The following is a 17,532-nucleotide window of genomic DNA, read 5'->3' as shown; positions in this document are numbered from 1 at the left end:
CCGCTAAAGTGGGCTACACTGTGGTGGACACGACTTTTCAGAAGTAGTCATTTTTGTGATGGCATATTTCGAATTCTGAGAAAGGGTGATGCCCACTTCCCACAGGAAGTTGTCACATAGGGGACGTAGTGACCCAAAGGGTCAGTAGTCCATTGGCTACTACCCTACACTCACCTATCACCACAGAGGCAGAGCCTGATGACTTAGGAAGAGAGGACACCGAAGAGTCGCAAAAGCAGTGAAGAAAGAAGAAGCCCTGCCAGCCGGTCTGCATCTCTTGTCCAAAACTGCGCCAAAGTCGACTCGTCCTGCAGCTGTTGTCTTCAGAAACCGGTCTTCGATAAATAACCAAGACCTCCCGTGGGACAGCAAAACTGTTCCCTGCATCTTGCAGCAACTCCAGAAGTAAGGACTCTGAAGCCTACGGAACTGCCAAAACCCGTCACCTGAAGCCACCACTGCACCTGTCGCTCCAATCCTGAGTCGAAGTGGGCTAACGATGCCAACAAGGTCTCCCAGCCTTCCAGAGCCCGCGTCCATTGTCGTTTTACTCCTGGTAGAATCTACAACACCGCCTGCAGCCTCTGCACACATGCCCCCTCTACCGTGACTGCTCCGGTAAGGAAAAACCTGATGCTTAAGGACACCTCTGCGCCAGTCATCCCCAGGCCGTGGAGAAGAGGACCAAAGGAGTCCCTACGTCCAAGAATCCCACGGCCTGAGTCTCCTTGTTGGTTCAGCCTGACTGGCCTCCTAGCCAGAGCCTGCAGCCTCTTTTCGCAGAGACCGAGCTCCATAGAATAAAATTGGGCTTCCAACGCTGTTTTGCACCCTGCACCCGGCTGCCCTCATGCTGCTTGTGTGCAGCTGGTGGTGTACTGCCTTGGACCTTGCCCACCACTCACCTCAACTCCTGGAGATCGGTTCCGTAAGTCACTGTGCTATGCCGGGTTGCAGAAATTCTTCTTCCTTCCATAGGACAACACTGCAGAACTCAAACTGCACTGTGTCCGCTTTTTTAACTGAAAAGAATTCGTATTTAAAAATGTACTTACCCGAACTATTTTTCTCTGATGCCTAAACACATGTAAAGATATGTGCTATTTTTATAAATTGGTGTGGACCTTCTTAAGTCATGCATGTAATTTATTGATCATTGTGTGCATTTGCAGATGTCTTGCATGCCTCTCGGTTAAGCCCAAGTCTACCCAGGAGAAGGTCCGGGAGGGCTTCCTCAAAGGGGAGTATTGGGCTCCACAGAGCTCAGCCCTGGTTGAAGCACCTTGGTCAAGACATTAGTCTTGACCACAACAGAAGGAAGCTGGAGGTAGAGGACCTCCGCACCCTTTTCACTACCATGGCAAAGGATGTGCCTTCCTCAGTGGCAGGTCTCAGAGGAGAGACCAAGCCAGAATATGGAAATGTGTCCAGTCCACTGGCATTTCCCAGGTCATTGTACCACTTGCCCATATGACAGAATTGGGTCAGTTAATCAACTGGGTCCATAAACCCATAGCCATCGGAAACACTGTCTCAAAGACAGAATGTCTGCGGTTTCTGTCAAAAGACAGAGGCAGTGTTTCAAAACCAGACTGTTGGCGGTTTGAACGGCGTCAGTGTCTGCATCTCAGAGTTGGACAGGACAATGGGTTCTGCATTGCCGGCATCTGAGAACTGGGTCTGGTATGGGGTTAGATGTCAAGGTCATTTCAGATTCAAGAACAGGTCCATAGTGTTCAGCTGGCGTCAGGGACGGACCCACTAACAGTAAGCCAGCTGGGGCACATCTCTGCTCCATGGGGCCTGAATTTGCTCTAGAGGAAGTCCGTGGCCCAAATATGGTGTATAGCTTCATAAAATTTCCTAAGATGATCAGGGATTGTTCAGGGGAATTCGGGGAGGAGAGTAGTGGACCCAGCCGCCTCAAAAAAGTCAAAGCGTTCTTGACCATCCCTAGTTGGCCCTGAGCTTATGAGCTCAGGGCCAACTAGCGAAGGTCAAGAACGCTTTGACTTCTTTTTGTGATTCTTGAACTTACCCAACCGATGACAATAGTCTGTGAGACCCACTCCAATACCTGTCCCAAGATCTTTCCCAGGGTAGAGACCATAAACGGCGCAGGGCCTTCTTATTCGGCACTGCTAAGAGCTTCACATCTCACTGTCGGATTGCCTTCCGGTACACCGACAGGCAGTCGTCGCAGGCCCTGGAGTTGTGGTCCGACCCGTGACACCAAGACAGACCAAGCGGAATAAGACAGACATCTGCCTGTAACATTCCCCACAAGGTTTAAAACTTGTATGTTTGTTGAGAAACATCTTTAAAATAGTAAGAGCATTTGCTCAAAAAAATTCAACAGAAAAAAAAAAAACCAAGGTAGCTCTCCAGATCCACGCTGTTTGTGCGGAAAGAAGGTAACTAATTTCAGAGAACGGGGTAGCGCCTATATAGGCATTGTGCAGGTTACATCCGAAGTGAACGACGTCAACGCAAACCCACAAACGCCACCTACCGGCCCCGCAGAGGTACAGCTCAAGATTTTACGGATCCAGTCTGACACCTGGGAAATGTTCTATGGTGAGGAATCTGAGTTTAGAAGTCTCTATCAGAAATCACATGCGTTGACAGATGCCAGACACTTGGCTGGCAGTGTGTTTAGAGTCCGTCCACTGCTTACCATTAATTGGCTTCATTGTCACACATTTGGCTGCTTCTTATTTATTTGCTGTGTGGTCTCTCCTTCTTTGGGTTTATCACTCCCCTGGAACATGGACGTATTACTTCAGTCCTTCCACAGCTAATTTTTCAGGTGCTACTTTTTAGGTCTCGCTGGAGGTGAGTTTTCAAAGTGCTGCTGGCTGGCCTAGCACGTGCGTTCACACGAGCAGGCACGCGCGAACCGCTAGCCTTCAGCAGCGCTTTGAAAACTCGTGCTTTAGCGCGTCATCGCGATGACTTTCACTTTTACGGCCACGTGGCGTTAGCTTTTACTGCCGCCCGGCCAATGCTTTTGCTTTTCTCTCTCCTTTTCGTTGCTCTCCCGCTTGCTGTTTCTGCCCCCCCTTCTGTTTGTCTTTCTCTGTTGTCTCTTCTTTTGCTCCCCCCACTTCTGTTCCTCTGCCTTTCCCTCTACTCCACCCTCGTTTTTTTCTGTTGCAGTTTTTATGTGGCACAACCTCAACTTGAAGGTATTGGAGCGCTTTACCTAAGCACCGGTTTAATTACGCAAGGACACATTCATTTTTGGTAGGAAGGGGGAGATTAAGTGATTTGCCCAGAATCACAGGCTGAGCCGACGCAGAGAGTCAAATCTGTATGCCCAGTTCCAAAACCAGCTGTTCTGTCGTTACGCCACATCTTCGCTCACCTTATCTCTTCTTTCACCGCTCCACAGTCTGCTGTTTCTCTATCCTATGTAAATAAATTCCGAGACCTCGTCTCCACTGCTGTTCCTGTCTTTCCTGTTACTGTAGTTTCCCTCCTGTCCCATCCCTCCACGCCGCCTAGCTCAGCTGTTTCTCACACCCTCCCTTTGCTGCTTCTCGACCCATCCTCTCTGTTGATTTGCCCTGTCCTACTGTTGCTCTTCCTTTAGCGCCCGTCACCTGCTCTGTCTCTCCGCTGGTGTTACCCTTTAATGTTCAATATATCTTTCACTCTTCCTCCAACTGCTGCCCCCACACTTTTCTCTTTCTCTCTCCCTTCTGTTTATATATCTCTGCCCTAATGACTCTCCCTGCTGTTATTATTTATGGCTCCTATTAGTGTTTCAGTCTCTTCCCTCCCCCAGAATTCTGTCTGTTTTTGTCTTCGATTTGCTATAGTTGATTCTCACTCCCCCTCTTTGCTGTTTCTCTTTCCCATGCTGTTATGTTCGCCCAGATGCTCTTTATCTTTCTTGCGTCATTCCTCCCCACCCCTCCTTTCAGTGGGCTTCCTCACTCCTCATTACTATTTTCCACCCGCTCCTCTGTACAGCTAGCCCACCCATTGCTAAAGTCCATCTACCTCTCCTCATTGTCCACTCATCCCTCTTTGCTTTCCCCAGATTACACTTCGATCTACCGATCTCTATATGCTGTCTACCTATTCTTCTCTGTTGTCCATTTACCCACTGTACAGTCCGCTCATGCATTTCTACTGTCCACCTATCCTAACTTATAGTCCACCCACCTCTCACTACTGTCCATCCATTCCTCTCTTCTGTCCTCAGACCACTCTACTTTCCACCCATATCTTCTGAAACATCCACCAGTTCCTCTCTGGCATCCACCCATACCACTCTACTGACACAAACTTCTCTTCAAGTCTACCCATCTCTCTATGCTGTACACCTATTCTTCTATGGCAGCTACGCATACCATTTTACTTCCCCAAACCGCTCTTCTGTCTACCTATCTCTCTATGCAGTCCACATACTCCACTCTATTGTCCACTCACCCTTCTGTACGGTCACCCATACACTGCTAAAGCCCACCCTGCAGATTATACAGTAGGCACATCTCTCTCTGTAGTCTACCCACACATCTCTTCTCTCCTTTGAGGCCCCTACATCTTTTAACCCTTTTGCTGCCTTTCTCGTTTGCTCCTCCAACCCTCTCCCCTTCGCCGCCCTTACTTTATTCTCTTCCGTTCTGCTTACCTCTCTCCGCTCATTCGTACTTTGTGTCCTCCCTATTAGTTTCTTAACTTGTGTCCACCAATTATCTCTTATATTTTTTCATCCCACCCTTCATTGGTTCTCACTTTAGTCCATTCACAATACCAATCTACTTCGTTGCATCGCTTCACTATGCACCATTCTACCCTCCTGCATTTTTTTCCTGTCTCTCTCCTATCTCTTTCTGTCTGCCTCTACGCTCAATTGCCTCTCTTCTCTCTGCTCCTTGCATCTCTCCCAACATTTTTATGACTCCGTACCTTTCCTTTGCCTCCCTTCTTCTGGGCGTCCCTCTCTGTACACCGTTCTGTATCGCTTTCTACCCTTCTTTAATTTAAATCGCTTCCTGTTGACCTGTTTATTCATCCTCCCCAGTGCCCGTCTCCACTGTCTACCCAGGTTCTCCCATTAATGCCCCCTCCCGAGCCTGTGAATCTCACCCTCTTCTGCTTTTCTTACTCACACTGCAGTTTCTCCTCCCTACCAGATGTTTGGCTTATTCTTTCATTTTCCTTACTTGAAGGTGATCTTATGCCCTGCTGTTTCTCTTACACATCCCGATGTCTCATTTACTTTCCTATTTTCCATACTCTTTAAAGGGGATCTTCCACCCACCGGTTTCTCGTGCTCTCTCGCAGCTAGATGGTTTGCTTATTCTCTCATTTTCTTTACTCAAAGGTGATTGTACCCCTACCTCCTGTTGTTTTCCTTATTATCTTTTAATACTTTGCCGCCTCTCGCTGCCCCCTCTACAAGTATCTTTGTAGTGCCTATATCTGCCTTTTCGTTATTTTCGTGTCCGTCTTCACTATTTTCTGTACTTGTTCCTTGCTTTCTCTGCAAGGCTTTCCGTCTTCTATTTCGCTACCTTTCCCTTTGTGTTTTCGCTCACCTCTTCTCTGCCATCAGCCTACTAACGCTTTCCCCTCATTCCCTCCATGTGTCCCTCTCCACCATTGGCTCTCACCCTCTCACTTGGCAGGGTATTCACTTCACAGCTAACACACACAGCATTTGTTTCCTGCCCATGCACTCCCCCCTCCCTTCACGTTCGCAGATGTATCTCATCCATGGGCTGAATTAGACTCGGAGACAGCTTTATTGTCCCTACATATTTCAACAAAATGGGTCCTTCCCCTTTGGTCTCTGTGTTTTCACCCATGGGGCTTGTTGCTTTTTTCCCCGTTGTTTCTCTATTGTTGTTATTTGCCCCGTCGTTGTAGCTTTGTCATTGCTTGCGTCGTCATTAACTGCCCCGATGTTGTTTGCCCCTTCCACCCCCCTCAGGCGATGGAACCTGCAACTTAACATGCGTCTTCCTCCCACATTGCTTGCACTGAACCCCACACGCTCTTGCTTACACCTCCCAATCTCTAATGCCATTCCGCGTCCTTGCTTACTCTGCCCCACTCCTGCATATGTAGCTTGTTATAAGTTAAGTTAGGACAGTGCTTGGGTTACCTTTTAAAGTTGTCTTTTTGCACTGTGTTCATAATGGCCAATGGAGACTGCACGGAGTTAGACATGAATGAAACGTTCCACAAAGTATTTAGAATCCATTTTGTATTATGCGCTCGCTATCCACCAAGTCACAGTGGAACACGCTTTCATAGTAAATGGTGGACATTGCACTGTTTTGTTAATTTACTTTTTTTTGTTGCAGGCAGGGTTTTCACTTCACAGCTAACACACATAGCATTTGTTTCCTTCCCATGCACTCCCCCCTCCCTTCACGTTCGCAGTTGTATCTCATCCACGGGCTAAATTAGACTGAGACAGCTTTTTTGTCCCTACATGTTTCAACAAAATGGGACCTTACCCTTTGGTCTCGGTGTTTTCACCCATGATCTAATTTAAGAGATCTTTCTCACCACTTATCGATGGCACACACAGCGCTGTTGAGGGTTCATTAAATAACAAAAGGTGAAGGTGTTATTCAGTTCAGTGTCTGCATCCCACATGCAAGAGCCCGAGTCCGGACAAAAAGGATACAAGAAGAAACAAGCATTGGCATAGCCAATAGGTCTCGCCTTTGGGGCCTTATAAGTGTTTAGCCATGCAACAGTTGATGTTGTTGCACCAAGGATATTGTACTGCATAACTAAATACTTATAAGGTTCCAAAGGCGAGACCTATTGGCTAAGCCAATGCTTGTTTCCTTTCTGTTTATGCACTCTACAAGAGTGCATGTTTTCCAGTGGTCTCCTTATTGCCCCTCCCCCACACTCCCTGCTGAGCTCTCTTGCCTATCTACTTCTTCCCTACCTGCTGCCGTGGTTCTCACCCGTTTACTCCCCCTCAGTGCTCTACATTGTTTTCTCTGCCTCAGTTAGTTTGCTTCTGCCCCAGAGTCCCTGTGCTGCATCCACCCCTTGCTTCCTCTCAACCCTTTCCCATCACTAGCTAATCAGCATGCTTCATTCCCAGAGAAGTGGAGGATATTTGGGACTGCTTCGCCATGGAGAAAATGACCTGCATGACTCCTGCATCAACTTTGCCGGAGACAAAAACTGCAACACCGCTCCTTAAGGGATATAGTGGCACCAAGCTCCTAAGTAATTAAGGCACCTGCATAAAACATGGGACTACAATCCTCTGCTTTACAAAGGAGGCAGGCAGCCTGACCAGCATTTAGACGCCTCTTTGTTAGTTTCCTTCTATTGCATCTAGGCTAGACATATCACACAACAAAATGCAAACACCTAAAACAAGCCAGACCTATCAGCTTTGAGAGCGCTTGTTAGCAGTATGACATAAATGAGTAAATTATTTTGTTGTAAACAGTCATAATGGATAATTACAAATAGCACATGTAAACAAGCACATGTAAACATCACTATGTGTACACTGGAGAGAGGCCAAGGATAGGGCGAACATGTAATCTCAACACTGTTATGGACCACTGACTCACACTGCCTTCTGCATCAGCTCCAGTGCGCTCAATCATGCCCCATTATGAACATTCTCCTACAACCAGAATTCACTGGGACACCTAAATGCGACTCCACTCACATATATACTGTATAAGAACTGGAAAACCTAACAGCTCAGTCTTTTAAAGCTGAAACCTCTTGGCTTTGCCAATGCTTCGTAAAATACAATTAAAACAGAAAATTGCAGTAAAGCCAAAAGGTCCCACAGACTTTGACAATGCCAGTTGATCTTTTTTACAAGACAATTAAAGTGGGATTTTCGGACTAAGAATTTTATGGTGATGATTTAGCTTTGCGAGTAAATTATTCTTTCAGATATTTCCTTTGTTGAGGGTATTAGGAGAACTTATCATAAAAATGTAGTCTTCTGCCAACCACCAAAATACCCGAAAGTGTATTTTCTCTCCTTTGAACTTTATTTATAGTTAAGATTTTTTTCTCCCCGAAAAGCCCTTGGGGGGGAAAAAACCAAGATACTTATTTCTATGTGCTTCACTATATTTTCCCAATTAGCTACTCTGCTGTGGTCTAGTCATAAACTTGTTAATTTATGATTCACATACTGAGCCTTCCTCCTCCATCTAGTGACTGGGTTCAGAATGGTCTCTTCGTAGTTTTTTTTGTTTTTTGTTGCCAAGTGTTGTTCATGTATCAGGCATTCAGCCTCTGACCAAGGCATTTGTCATAGACATGGTAACAGAGGGAGTTGAAGTGATTTACTGAGAATCACACTATGTTGTTAAGACGGAGTCCATCGTCCTTCTCTGTGATAACTTGCCCAACCCATAACAGCAAAAAATACAAGGGCTACAATGAAAAATAGTGATTTTTTGAAGAAGTACTATATATGGAGGAATTTCCTTCAACATGCTAACTCTACGGTCGCTGGGATTCAGCTAGTGCCACAGATTCTGCATTGGAATCAGTACTTCCACCACAAATCAGGGACTTTGCACCATATCACACTCGAAACAGCAAAACACTGGACACTTGAGTGATTTAAAATCCACAGAGTATCATTTTATGAACTGTGCCTCTGACATGGTGCTTACTCACATAAGAACCCGCGGGCCCCATAACCTGCTGTCATGCTATGCTAGGCAATTCTTAATTACCTTTGAGCAGGCCAACTCTTTCATCAAAAAGAGTGAGTCGTCCACACGGTCATCGTCGTCATCATCGTAGCTGGGAGAATGAGCCCCTTCTGCACAGTGCCGCATCAGTGCAGCCATGCCTCCACCTCGGGGATCGAAGGGGTCCACAACAATGGGTTCAGTTCCTTTAATTTCACACCGGCAAAATGGGCAGCCCTGGCCCTCAGACTCCTGCAGTGTGAAAAGTATATGCACATGTAAATAAAAGAGCCAGACCCAGCTTTTGTGAAAGGTGAGGTGTTGTGCCCTCCTGCAGAAAGGGAAGGGCTTTTTTAAAAAAAAAAAAAAACATTATTAATAAATATTTTACTGCACTTCATTAAACGAGTGTCAACAATGACTGTCTTGGAAAGCAGTGTTTCACAATCCTTTCTAACTGATTAAGCACACACGTGCACAGGGTGGTAGAAGGATGTGCTTTACAAGAGATCTACAAAGAGGTCCATCCAACGTCACCCACGATAATAAGTAGTGGACAAGCCACTGCTTCTTTCCAAAGACGAACAGCTGAGAGATCCTTCCCAATGGGTGCTACACAAAAGGGTTTCACACATTTACCTGCAGGTACACAGCTCAAGCCCAAACTCACCCACTAATTGTTTAGTGCAAGTACAAATAATTAGATATGTGAGCCCCCGCTGGCGTTGCAATATTTGGCAAAGGCATTACTGACGGTGGCAATGCAGGCAAAAACTGAAAACCAAGAGGGTAGATACACTGAAGAGCTAGACAGAAAGGAACTGCTGAAATACACCCGCCTGTCTGTTCACAAAATGCAAAGACTGCAATTAATAAAAAAAATTCTAAAACAAGTTGGTCTTCGGTAAGGGGGCTTGATGAGTGAGAGTCTGGTTAGCCTTGCAGGAGCGTCAAACATTTTCTGTAAGCTGTGGGAAACAGTTCATAGCATTTGTCGGGGCAAAGAGCACATGACAGCAGCACAACGCACAGTGCCTTTCAGGAAAAATGCAAGAAAGTTGAGACCTCAAAGAAAACAGAACAGGGAACAGTACCTGTGAGGTGGAAAGGCAGAAAAGGACATGATGCAGAGTACATCAGGAGGTAGTGCAAGAAAAGCATTAGACTTGAAGGCAGAACCCTGCAAGGATATACAGGCATGAAAAGTCTGCACAATACACAGTACCTGCCAGGAAGTAAGACAGGAGGTGCACATGAGGTGGCCACAAGGTTCGATCTTCACATCTTTGTCATTCTCGGCGCAGATCTTGCAGAGCTGAAACGTGGAGCCCATCTCACAGTACAACTCATATTGTTCCTGTGAAAAAAGAGGTCAGTTGTGAGTAAATATTTGCACAGAGCCAGAGAGTGTTACAAAAGAGTACGGTCAATTGACATCCAAACAGACTAGTAAACAACCCCACTAATAAGGGTGAACATATGCCCTGTATTGTACAGGGCACATTTTCACCCTTATTAGTGTTTTCACCTTTGCAGTGTCTTCCTTTTGAGTCGAAGGAGTCCAGGGCTCAGTAGAGGTGGCTCACCTGTGTCACTTTAATGTGGTCCTGGGGGGTTGGCTCACACAGGCCAGTCAGGTCCGGGTTTTGATTTCGCCCATCTGGATAAAGGTAACTGTAGTAATTGTTGACACCAAAGACACAAAAAGTTAAATTCCGCATCAGCGTGCATTTCTAAATCTTTTGTAACAAACAAGTAAACTTTTTGTGTTCAACTGATCAATAATTTAAACAATCAACTTCACCCCTCAATATGCCTTTTGTGTGGTAACACTTCAAGCCACAAATATTAGTAATATATAAGCGCATGGGTTTCTCACACTGAGAAGCCAGACAAGTGGACCCAATTGTAGGCCCTGCAGTGCTCCACTAACATCATCAACATGAAACAGCAGAAGGGAAAACAAAGCACAACAGTAAAACAACCCCAGTAAAAATGTTCTTCAGTACAGAGCAAACACCGCAGATGTCAGAATATGCAACATTGCTCATTACTGGTGCAAACAGATATTCTTCATAATATGCATCAAGGCTTCCTAGATCCTACTAGAGACTGCCTTGTGGCTTTCAGAACATGCCACAGACCAGACAAACAAGTTACTTATCTTTGGTGGAGCACTTTCTGGTGGATATTCTAACCACAAATTCCTCACTTTCAGAATATCCCCAGGCAACAGACTGGATCTGGTAGATTTTTCAGCACAGCCCCTGTGCATCAGCAGGTGGTGAAGCACACCTGTTTGTCAACTCCACTCTGCCTTGGAAGTGACTACTGAAGCAACATATAGGCCGTAGAACAAGTTACTTACCTTCGGTAACGATGTATCTGTAAGAAACATTAGTTAGTTAGATTTTTCGTCAGCAATACCCCTTGCGCGTCGCTAGGCGTCGTCTGCGGCTCCGCGTCCGTCGTCGGCGTCGTGCGCCGGAATGACGTCGTCGGAGTACTTTGACGTCGTCGGAGTACTTAGACGCCGCCCTCGCGCGCAGACGTCAGTTCTTGTACATAGCTTTCCGCGCCAGGAACGCAGAGCCATGCAAAGACCGACACTGGTGCCAAAAAGAAAATCTAGGGGCCTGAAAAGGATAACCTGAACCCTAGATGTCAGTTCGCAGAACGGGGAGGATGGGTGGGTCGGTGAGGAATCTAACTAACTAATGTTTCTTACAGATACATCGTTACCGAAGGTAAGTAACTTGTTCATCTGAAAGAAACACGTTAGTTAGATTCCTCACCTTAGAATAGATACCCAAGCAATACCATCCCCGGTGGTGGGTCTGCGAACCAAGATCACACCAGAAAGTCCTGGAGGACAGAACGGTCAAAGAAGCCATCCCTCCGGACTTGGCTGTCAAGGCAATAATGCCTGGCAAACGTGTGTAGCGAAGCCCACGTTGCCGCCTGACAGATGTCCTGCAAAGGGACACCTCGTCCCAAAGCAGTAGTAGCCGCCGTGGCCCGAGTAGAATGGGCGCGCAGCCCAACAGGAGGGTCCTTTTTTGCCAAGGAGTAACAAATTTTGATGCACAAAACGACCCACCGAGAGATGGTCCGTTTGTACACAGCTTTCCCCTTCTTAGCACCCACGTATCCAACGAAAAGTTGGTCGTCCACCCGGAACTGCTTTGTGCGGTCCAAATAAAAGGAGAGCGCACGTTTTGGGTCCAGACGGTGGAGCCTCTCTTCCTCTTTGGAAGGATGCGGAGGGAAAGAAGGTGGGCAAGGTGACAGACTGCCCAAGATGAAATGGAGTCACCACTTTCGGAAGAAAGGAGGGACGAGGCCGAAGGACAACCTTGTCCGGATGGACAGACAGAAAAGGAGGCTTTGAAGATAAAGCCTGGAGCTCACTCACCCGTCTAGCCGAGGTGATGGCTACCAGAAAAGCAGTCTTAAGAGTCAGAAGACGAAGAGGACAATTGTGAAGAGGCTCGAAGGGAGCGCACATCAGGAATGTCAAGACAAGATTCAAGTCCCACTGAGGCATTACAAAAGGAACAGGAGGGAACGTGTGAGTAATGCCTTTTAGAAAGCGTGTAACCACAGGGGACTTGAAAAGAGAAGGCTGATCAGGAAGCCGCAAGAAGGCAGAGATGGCAGCAAGATAACCTTTCAGGGTGCCCAGGGCAGAGCCCTGCCGGGCCAAAGAAAGAAGAAACAGTAGAACCTCAGCAAGAGGGGCGGAAAGGGGATCCACAGCCTTTGCTGTGCACCATGCCACAAATTTGTTCCACCAGCAGGCGTATACCGTCTTTGTGGAGGGACGCCTGGCTGCCAGAATGATATCACAGACTTCAGGAGGCAAGTCAAATGGCATCAACTGCCGCCGCTCAATCTCCACGCATGGAGGTGGAGGCTGGACAGGTTCGGGTGGAGGACCGTCCCCTGCTGCTGCGACAGAAGATCCTCCCGAAGGGGCAGACGTATCGGAGGATCGGTCAACATACTGAGTAGCTCGGGATACCAGTACCTTCGTGCCCAATCCGGAGCCACCAAGATGACTTGGGCCCGGTCGTGCCTGATCTTCTTCAGCACTCTGGGCAGAAGTGGTATAGGCGGAAAGGCATACAACAGACCGCAACTCCACTCGTGACGAAAAGCGTCGCCGAGCGAGTGCCGCCTTGGAAATTCCAACGCGCAGAACTGCTGACATTGCGCGTTCTCTTCGGTGGCGAATAGATCTAACCAAGGCTCTCCCCACTGCTGAAAGAGACCTTGCGCCACTTCGGAGTTCAGACGCCATTCATGATCCATCATGCACCGGCGGCTGAGTTCGTCTGCTCTGGCGTTCAGAGAGCCCGCCAGATGTTGAACCACTAGGGTGACGCCCTGGTGTTCCAGCCACGTCCAGAGGCGCAGAACCTCCTGACAAAGGGTCCACGACCCCACCCCGCCCTGTTTGTTGCAATACCACATGGCGGTGGTGTTGTCCGTGAACACCTGCACGACACTGCCCCTGACAGAGGGAAGGAAGGCTTTCAGTGCAAGCCGGATCGCTCTCAACTCCAACAGGTTGATGTGGAGACGAGACTCCGCCGGAGACCAGAGGCCTCTGATCTCCGCCTCTCCCATATGGCCACCCCATCCCAGGAGGGACGCATCAGTCACTACGACATGCTCCGGTTGGGGAAGGGAGAGGCTTCTGCCCATGACCCAATCGCGGTCCGTGAGCCACCACTGCAACTGCTGTGCAGTGCCCTCCGAGATCAAGACATGGTCGGACAGGTTGCCGTGATGCTGAGCCCACTGAAACTTCAGGTCCCACTGCAGAGCCCGCATACGCCGCCTGGCGTGATGCACTAGTAGGATGCAGGAGGCCATCAGCCCCAGAAGCCGCAACACTAGCCTGACCGAAACCCAGGATAGAGGCCGAAAGATGGGAATCAGGGCCTGAATATCCCGGACCCGCTGTTCCGGTGGATAGACCCGGAACTGCGCCGAATCGAGAACTGCTCCGATGAAGAGGAGCTTCTGAGAGGGACTCAAGTGTGACTTCTGCACGTTGATGGAAAATCCCAGCAAATGCAGGAGATCCGCCGTAGTCTGGAGGTGGGAGACGACTGTCTGGGGCGAGCCCGCCTTCAACAACCAGTCGTCGAGATAGGGGAAGACTGGAACCCCTGATCTGCGCAGATGAGCTGCGACCACCGCCATCACTTTCGTGAACACCCGAGGGGCACTGGTGAGGCCGAAGGGGAGCACGGTAAACTGAAAGTGCTCTTGGCCCACCGTGAACCGCAGGTAACGCCGGTGGGCCGGCAGGACGGGGATGTGGAAATATGCGTCCTGCAAGTCCAACGCTACCATCCAGTCTCCAGGGTCTAGGGCAGCTAGAACTTGAGCCAAAGTAAACATTTTGAACCTTTCCTTCCGGAGGAAGGCATTGACGTTCCGGAGGTCCAAGATAGGGCGCAGGCCCCCTTTGCCCTTCTTGGGCACCAGAAAGTAGTGGGAATAACAACCACGACCTACTTCTGGGCTCGGAACGCGCTCGACGGCCCCCTTGGCCAAGAGGGCCGAAACTTCCTCGTGGAGAAGATTCAAATGATCCCCCGAGATACGGTGGTGCTGCGGTGGCATGGCTGTAGGAGTCGTCTCGAAGGGGAGGGAGTAGCCCCTTCGGACGATTTGCAGCACCCACCTGTCCGATGTGATGGACCGCCAGTGGAGCAGGTGATGGCGAACTCTGCCGCCCACTGGCGTGGAATGGGCCTGAAAGCTCGGACTAGGAAGGCTTTGAGGCGGATGCTGCCGGGGTGGATGTGGGCTGACCTCGTCGTCCTCCAGAACCGCCTCGGCGGAAACTACGTCCGCGACCGCGCGCAGGTTGGTTCTGCGGCTGGTGGCTAGGCGTACGTGAGGAGGCACCCCTTCCTTGGCCACGAAAGGGGCGAAAAGCGGAAGTTTGCGATCGCGGGGCCGAGAGGCCCAAGGACTTGGCCGTAGCCCGGGAGTCCTTAAAGCGATTCAGCGCACTGTCCGCTTTCTCGCCAAAAAGGCGAGTGCCATCAAAGGGCATGTCCATGAGAGTGCTCTGAACATCGCCCGAAAATGACGTGGACCGCAGCCAGGCGTGACGTCTAAGCGCCACTGTGGTAGAAATTGCCCTACCCAGCGAGTCCGTAGTGTCAACCCCACATCGGATAGCGTGCCGTGCTGCATCCCTCCCTTCGGCCAGAGCCTGGGTAAGTCGTGTCTGGACCTCCTCCGGACACAGGGGCAGCACGTCCTCCACCGCATCCCACAGAGAGTGGGAATAACGGTCCAAGAGACAGGCGGTGTTCAAAGACCGCAGGCCCAAACTAAGGGAAGAGAACAGCTTCTTGCCAAACTGTTCCAGTCTCTTGGAATCCCGGTCCGGCGGAGCGGTCGGGAAGGAGGATTGGGAGGTAGAGGCCTGGATAACCAGGCTCTCGGGGGTAGGGTGTTGGGACAGAAAACTGGGGTCGCCCGGAGCAGGGCGGTGGCGCCTGGCGACGTTCCTGTCCACAGGAGGAACTGTGGAGGGCTTGGACCAGGTGCCCTGCAGAACATCAATGAGGGCCTCATTGAATTGCAGCAGAGGCTCAGTGGAGCTTGCTGCAGACTGAAGCACCTCAGTGAGGACGTTAGTCCTCACAGCCACGGCAGGTAGCTCGAGCCCAAGGGCTGCGGCCACCTTGCGCAGCACCACAGAGAAAGCTGCGCCCTCCTCCGAAGCCACAGTCGGAGGAGAGACGAATCCAGTGTCCGGAGAGGTATCCAGGCCACTGGCCTCCCCCTGTTCATCTGCCCAGTCCTGTGACATTTGAGCCTGTGCGGCCATAGGATCCTCGGATCCCTCCCAGTTGTCCCCATCATCCAATTCCTGGTATACAGGAGGAAGGTATGGAGCCGGGCGGTAGACATAATGTGTCTCTAGCGGCGCCGAACGCGGTGACCATCGGCGCCGGGCCCGGAGCGGGACTGAACTGGGGCTCGACGTCGAGCGGAGTCGGCGTCGGGGGTGGTACCGGTGTCGACGCCGGCGGGGGAGGCGTGACGAGGTTGACCGGCGTCGGCGGGGACTCGGGAACGGGTCCCTCGGGCGCTTGCGGCGTCGAGGCCGGAGCCGTCGACGGCGCCGGAGCCACCGGCAGGCAAGGCAGCCCTGTCGGGTCCGCGGGGCCCGAAGGCGCGCCAGCGGGCGTCGACGGCGGAGTCAGGCTCCTCATGGCCGAAAGGAAGGCACTGACCTCCGCCGGCGTTGCGTTAGTCCCAGGGACCGGCGGGTATGGGGACTTGCGCGGCGCCTGCGGCTCCGCCGGAGCCGCGGGGGTGGAACCACCCTGACCCTCGGCCGAGTCGCGCGACCGGCGAGGGGAGTCCGAAGAGCGGTGTCGCCTCTTGGATTTCTTGGAATGCTTCGACTTACCCGAAGACTTGGATCCCGACGACCGATGGTGACGTCGGCTGCGGCTCCGCGACCGATCCTTGGACCTCCTCTTGGACCGGGATCGAGAGGCGCGCGGAGCCAAGTGGCGAATCTCGAGAAGCTTACGGGACCGCTCCCGTCTAGCCTTCGAGGTCAGGGCCTTGCAGTCCGAACACGACTCCGCGTCGTGGTCGAGGCCCAAGCAGTACAGGCACTGGCGGTGATGGTCCGTAACCGACATCAGGCGGTTACAGTCAGCACAGGCTTTAAAACCAGGCATCCTACCGGCACCGGCGTCGTTAGACAAGATCAAAAAGGATCGAAAAAGTTAGTCAAAAGGTGACTAAAGGGGTAGCTCTCCGGGATCTGCGCTTACTGGCACGGAAAAAAGAACTGACGTCAGCGCGCGAGGGCGGTGTCTAAGTACTCCGACGACGCCATTCCGGCGCACGACGCCGACGACGGACACGGAGCCGCAGACGACGCCTAGCGACGCGCAAGGGGTATTGCTGACGAAAAATCTTCCGGATCCAGTCTGACGCCTGGGGATATTCTAAGGTGAGGAATCTAACTAACGTGTTTCTTTCAGATCCCAAGTGCACGGATGTCAGCTTTTTTTTTCTGGACACAGTGCCCAAATATCAATTATTCGTGCAGATGTCTACTTTAGGACCTTTTTAGATAGAAAAGTTCATTCCACAGAATAGGGAGGTGTGAGGGCGTTGATGAATCTGCGATTAGATTTAGTATCAACCAGAAGAAAAAGTTACCTACCTTGTGAATAGTCAAAATGTAGGTTCCTCACCTGTAGAGTAATACCAGACTTCAGACTGGATTCAGAAGCTCTCTTACATCGCTGGTAGGGGGAGCTGGCTTCGTAAAGAGGCTGGATGTGGCATCATATGACATCACCGAAGCCCTATATCGCCCATCCACGGTGCAATAACGTCAGTTTCAATGCATTTTGTCCCAGCTTTCGAAGGTGAGTCGACAGTCACTTGGATATAGTTGTGCAGTACAAAAACTGACATTTTTTTAAACCCTCCCTATAACGCATCCATCAAATCGTGTGACAGTCTGCATGTAGATAGAGTATCCACCAGAAAGATTGCTACTGCAGGTATTAACTTTTTCTTCTGATTGAAACTTTTACCTGCAGATTCCTCACTTGAAGAATAGATTCCAAAGCAATATCCTGTCAGGAGGAGGGTTGATGGATGATTAGCTGAGGAAATCATGCAGAACGGATCTGGTGTTGCATCCATCTCTATGCGTTTCAGAATACAAGTAGTAATGTTTGGAGAAGGTGAAAGGAACACCCACATTACGGCTTTTTAAAATTTCTGCCACTGGAATTCTTCTAGTACACTAGTGGTCGATTAAGCTCTGGTGGAACAGGGCCTGATCCCTTCC

General features: G+C 50.0%; 1 protein-coding gene across 1 annotated transcript in view; it reads right to left on the bottom strand.

Annotated features, from left to right (window-relative positions):
• The window catches only part of CBL (Cbl proto-oncogene), a 295,087-nt gene that overhangs the window by 102,416 nt on the left and 175,139 nt on the right, over positions 1-17,532 (bottom strand). The window contains exons 7-9 of the mRNA XM_085645920.1: positions 10,253-10,340; positions 9,892-10,023; positions 8,709-8,918 (exon numbers count right to left, since the gene is read on the bottom strand). Of these exons, the coding sequence (XP_085502046.1) occupies positions 8,709-8,918; positions 9,892-10,023; positions 10,253-10,340 (430 nt within the window). The remainder of the gene's footprint in view (positions 1-8,708; positions 8,919-9,891; positions 10,024-10,252; positions 10,341-17,532) is intronic.

This window comes from Triturus cristatus, chromosome 3_1 (genome assembly GCF_964204655.1).
Source record: "Triturus cristatus chromosome 3_1, aTriCri1.1, whole genome shotgun sequence".
NCBI lineage: Eukaryota > Metazoa > Chordata > Amphibia > Caudata > Salamandridae > Triturus > Triturus cristatus.
This window is presented reverse-complemented; position numbering and strand designations above follow the sequence as displayed.